The following is a 6,000-nucleotide window of genomic DNA, read 5'->3' as shown; positions in this document are numbered from 1 at the left end:
CAAATGAAATCTAATCTAGTCTTATATACATTAACCGGCATGCTGAATATTATCTGTGGCTGAGGAAGCTTTGAACTTGTTTGTTTCCCTGAAAGGATCTATTTTCAAACCATTGAGGTCCATTTCTCTTTGAAGTAAACATCTACTTGCAACGGATACGAACATTTAAATCTTTCGGACTTGTAAGCTCTCAAAATGTAGGTGTGTCGACTTGATTGCAGTTTATCACGACCGATGTTTATGAACTATATTTAACCCGGAAGATCACGTACGTGACGTCATCAGCGAAAGCAGTGCGCATGCGTGCTCAATGGTTGAAGGCGATCAGATCGTTCTTGATTGTAGATAGACCCTTGAAAAATCGTCTCACTTATGTGGATATTTATCTGACCCTGCGAGGAATTTACTAAGGGGTTCCTAAGGAACTTGTCTATCACTTTGTCTTTCAAATCTAGTCCCTAGCAGCTAGCCACCGATACAATGAGGACGTTTCTCCTGGTGTTTATATGCAGTGTCGTCCAGTTGATCAGCCTATCAGGTGAGTGACTTTCATAGAGGAAGGGTTTCAAAGGTGGCAGGGAAGACCTCGGGTAGAAATGGGGCTGTATTGTAGACTGAATACTATATCAAACCTAGCAACGCTAAGAAATGATTTGAAAAGCTTGTATTTTTTCAGTGATGTGTTTTGTTTGCGTCCTGAATCATAATGTTTACATACTGTAAATGACGTCCGAGATAGTTATGACTTGGTGACATTCAAGTCGGTGTTGTAAAGTGCAGGGACACAAGGTATACAAACTATCAATCATCTCCAGAGATGAAATATACAAACATGACAGTTATAATTGACAGTGAACTTCATCAATAACTGTAGCTATTAGCTTACTAAACAGCTAACAATGCCACCATACTGAGTTCACTGTTGATGATAATAGCTTATTATCATGGTAATCAGATTGTTGTAAATTCAATGTACTGTGTGTTAGTTCGAAGCACTACACTAAATATAAATGTATATCAATACAAAGACAGAGCTGTTGCTGGAAGAGAGGTATTTACTTGCTTGTTAAGTGTGTCCGAAGAAGTCTGGTGTCAGGTTGAGTGGCACATGATTCTAAAGATTTGCACGACATGAGCCCTGACTCAAATATGCACTAAACAGGTGTCTCTTGAAATGAACATGAACAATGGTAGTTCTTGTCAATACCATAATATTATACGGTATAAATTTATAGGGCCCTTAAATTCACATTGCAAAAAGCTTTCAAAATTAAGCAGATCTATTAAAATCATGGGATCTGTGTCATAATCTTTATGATCAAAATTGTAAGGTTTGTCTCTGTCTCTGTGTGTGATGGTGGGCAGGGGTGCAGCAAACCTCAAATCTGAGTTTCATATCGGTACACTTCTAAAATGCTGGAATATTGCTAAAAGTGGCGTAAAGCCATACTCGCTCACTGAACTGTGGATAATTAATGGTATAGCATGTTGTCCTGTCGTGGGTAAAAACATCCTGTCCAAATGTTTAATTAGCAAAATCACCAATATGAAGTGTGAATGACTGCCCTTAATTTCCACAGCAGACAACACTGACAAAGCTTCCTAATTTTTGAAATCTTCATAGTTATTCGGTAACTGACAGGGCATACTGTTATTCACCACTGTTGGAAAAATGTACCTGTCCTGCCTTTCATGCATTATCCAACTAAATCTCCTTTTTGAATGTTTGATACTCATGACCTATTTGTTGCCATAGTTTTGATAATGATTTTGAATGCCATGAGATTAAAATAGGCGTCTATCAATGTACAAAGTCCTCTCATGTTGGAAACAAGTTGCAATATTAGATGTACCTTAACTAATGTTCTGCAGTGCTGTGAGAAAGCCCAAAATGAAGCCTAGATTTCCTCAGATTCAAGTCTGAATCTCCAAGCTCAGTAAGGCTCCTGTTCAATTTAAATGGAGTGTTTTGTTTTTATCCAAATCATGCATTTTAAGAGTATCATGACTCAGGGAAATTTTGCGTCATAGTTTTACACGTTGGTGAGGATACTTATGTATGTAAAACACCTTTGTGAATACATCAGAATAGAATGGGGATGAGACACTGGATAACTGTCTTCTGACAAGCTGTGTTCATGTTGCTTAAGTGTTACCAAGTGATAAGTGTAGTCATTTTGTCTAATTCAGTAAAATGTAGGGCTGTGTACTGCAAATAAATTACTTTGCAATATATTGCGATACAGGCATACATATACGGAGTTAAGGTGTTTGACAGTGAATGGCATTGATTGTAAACGTAGATCTTATTTTCTACATAGTAACGCCCTAAAACCAAGTGGTATGGTTCAGATAGCATCAATCTCAAAAACAGGTTAGATAGTTAAGGATTCTTTCTATATTCTACTATGTAAAGTATTGCGCTGTTTTCAGTTTCTTACCAAGGTAAGCACCAGAGGTGAATGAATGTCTCTGTAGATTTTAAACTTGAACGGTGGACTTTATTGCAAAACTAGTTAAGACTATTACTAAATGTAGCGGTTCTCAGAAAAAATGTTGCAGTAAGTATCGTTTGAAAAGTGTAGTGTGGTATACCAGTTAGTGCTGTAACAATGCATCGAACTATCGATGGATTGCAATTGTTGAGTCTACGATAGTAATTAATTGATTGTACAAACGAAAAGCTATCAGTGCATCGATAGTATGTGTGACTATCGATAGTTTAGCGCAAAATACAAGAAGTACCAAATTCGTTCACTTTGATTTGGAGTTATCCGCCCCTGTTACCTCTTAGACAAACATTGTTTGGGTGCATACTTGCAGCTTCATTGAGTTTATGTTTTAACTGTTTACTTGATCTGAGTTTCAAGTTTTTTGTCAGTTATTAAGACACTGAAACTTCTTCAACTTGTTTAGGTTTCATATAAACTATACATTTATTTGGGAAATGACTTCAAATGAGACAATTCAAGGAGAAGGAACTATTGCAATAGTATTTCAATAGTTGTGTGCAATAGACTATCGCTGTCGTAATAGTATGTTGCATTAGACTATCGCTATCACAATAGTTGTTTCCCCCTCACTAGTCACCCCTAATACCAGTAATATAGTAATTTTATATAGTAAAATAGTAACGTGATGACTTTCAATCTTGATGAACTCTGTTGAATATTCTTGCTTGAAAATGGTACAAAAATCTGTATCGAAACGTCACACTTACGAAATGGAAGAAGTTGTTATCCATAAAATCTGTTGATATTGTACTTCCTAAGTTCAAATATGCCACTCAAAGAAGTTACCTGATAAACTCTGGTTCAGGTGTTAACAGATTCATCATCTCACATGAAAACACATTCAAACACCACTTTTTTACTCATAAATCTTTCGTGCTTGTACAATGTTCAGAATTAGGTTTGAACATGATGAAAGTCTTCCTATCCTTGTCATTGTCAACCCGTGATGGTCCGTGTTAGAATGAGCCTTCAGTAACCTATGCTTATCGTAAGAGGCGACTAACGGGATCAGGTGGTCAGGCTCGCTGACTTCGTTGACACATGTCATCTGTTCTCAATTGCGCAGATCGAAGCTCATGCTGTTGATCACTGGATTGTCTGGTCCAGACTCGATTATTTACAGACTGCCACCATTTAGCTGGAATATTGCTGAGTGCGGCGTAAAACTAATCTCACTCACTCACCCTTGTCCAAATGGTAACACTAACAGTTTACAATTACAAGAGTCACTCAATTAAAATACAGTCTATGGGGTAGTCTAGTGGTTAAGGCATTCACTCGTCACTCCATTGACCCGGGTTTGATTCCTCATATGAGTACATTGTGGGAAGCCCATTTCTGGTGTCCCCGGCCATGATATTAATGGAATATTGCTGAAAGCGGACTAAAACGAAACTCACTCATTCACTAAGTAACGTCTCTGGCAATAACCTGTATGTGACCCAGCACCAGCCTCCGTTTTACACACTGTAATTGTGACTGGGTGATTGTCAGGGTTCGATTCTCCTAATGGGTAGAATCTATGAAGCCCATTCTGATGTAACCTTCAGTGCTATTGCTGGAATAGTACTAAAAGAAGCATGAAACCTAACTTGTCCACTTGTTCGGCATTGAATGGTACAATTCCCACATTTGGGTGTTTTTATTTTCAGATAACATTGTATCAAACACCCAATATGCCTGGGCCCCATTTCACAAAGCTCTTGTAAACCTATGATCTCGTAACATTTCTCGTAGCATTCGTACCTCTTATACTGTAACATAGGAGATACGAATGCTTTGTGAAACGGGACCGTGGTCCCCCTCAATAAGTATTGTCATTCATGAGATTTCGTGGGCCTCTGTCATGTGTAACGTTGTCACTTGGCCCGGTCTAATGGACAAGCGTAGTCAGCTATGTTCTGTGTTACACACCTGTGTGTCACGCTTGAGCAGGCACAGTGTTAATTGTCACCTATCCAGCTCTCTCAACATAGGACGAGGATGTCTGACTAGATGTTGAGACAGTTGGCGGTTGGTGTGACCTAATTGCTTCTGTAGCCAGCCACAGGTGTTCACAAACTGACTTGCACAATCAGATCCACGATCATGCCGTATAATTATGAATTCTTCACTGTCTTTGTCTATACAGTTTCAGATAAGAATTTGACTAAATTACCAGATCATATTTGGTAATATGTCAGATATTAAGCAGTTTATGAATTTTGCTGGAGACAGATGGCACAGGGATGTTATCTTGATTTGATGCAATGTTGTTTGGACATTATATAATGTCTGTACCAGATGTATATACATCAAGGCATATACCACACAATATACAACATGGCATATACCAGTGTTACCACACAATATACATCAAGGCATATACCACACAATATACAACATGGCATATGCCACACAATATACAACATGGCATGTACCACACAATATACAACATGACATATACCACACAATATACAACATGGCATATAATACACAATATACATCATGGCATATACCACACAATATACAACATGGCATATACCACACAATATACAACATGGCATGTACCACACAATATACAACATGGCATGTACCACACAATATACAACATGGCATATAATATACAACATGGCAATATACAACATGGCATGTACCACACAATATACAACATGGCATGTACCACACAATATACAACATGGCATGTACCGCACAATATACAACATGGCATGTACCACACAATATACAACATGACATATACCACACAATATACAACATGGCATATAATACACAATATACATCATGGCATATACCACACAATATACAACATGGCATGTACCACACAATATACAACATGGCATGTACCACACAATATACAACATGGCATATACCACACAATATACAACATGGCATATACCACACAATATACAACATGGCATGTACCACACAATATACAACATGGCATATACCGCACAATATACAACATGGCATGTACCACACAATATACAACATGGCATGTACCACACAATATACAACATGGCATGTACAACATGGCATTTACCACACAATATACAACATGGCATATACCGCACAATATACAACATGGCATGTACATGTACCACACAATATATAACAATATACAACATGGCATGTACCACACAATATACAACATGGCATGTACCACACAATATACAACATGGCATGTACCGCACAATATACAACATGGCATGTACCACACAATATACAACATGGCATGTACCACACAATATACAACATGGCATATACCACACAATATACAACATGGCATATACCACACAATATACAACATGGCATATACGACACAATATACAACATGGCATATACCACACAATATACAACAGCCAGTAAGGTTGTAACTGGAAACAATGGAAATGATAAAGTGTGTGTTTACATCACTAGACCACAGTACAGGTAAACAGATCGGCAAACTTTTATATTTAATGTACTAGGACATGGTGACTGTTCACGG

The 6,000-nt window shown here is 37.8% G+C and overlaps 1 protein-coding gene across 2 annotated transcripts in view; it reads left to right on the top strand.

The window, feature by feature from the left end:
* The first annotated feature begins 292 nt into the window (after positions 1-292).
* LOC124253926 (disintegrin and metalloproteinase domain-containing protein 10-like) overlaps positions 293-6,000 on the top strand; it is a 63,771-nt gene continuing 58,063 nt past the window's right edge. For both annotated transcript variants that reach the window (XM_046687775.1, XM_046687776.1), the window contains exon 1: positions 293-538. In XM_046687775.1, the coding sequence (XP_046543731.1) occupies positions 481-538 (58 nt within the window). In that variant the 5' untranslated portion in view covers positions 293-480. The remainder of the gene's footprint in view (positions 539-6,000) is intronic.

The sequence above is a fragment of the Haliotis rubra genome, unplaced genomic scaffold (genome assembly GCF_003918875.1).
Source record: "Haliotis rubra isolate DU_JTF1 unplaced genomic scaffold, ASM391887v1 Scf559, whole genome shotgun sequence".
NCBI lineage: Eukaryota > Metazoa > Mollusca > Gastropoda > Lepetellida > Haliotidae > Haliotis > Haliotis rubra.
This window is presented reverse-complemented; position numbering and strand designations above follow the sequence as displayed.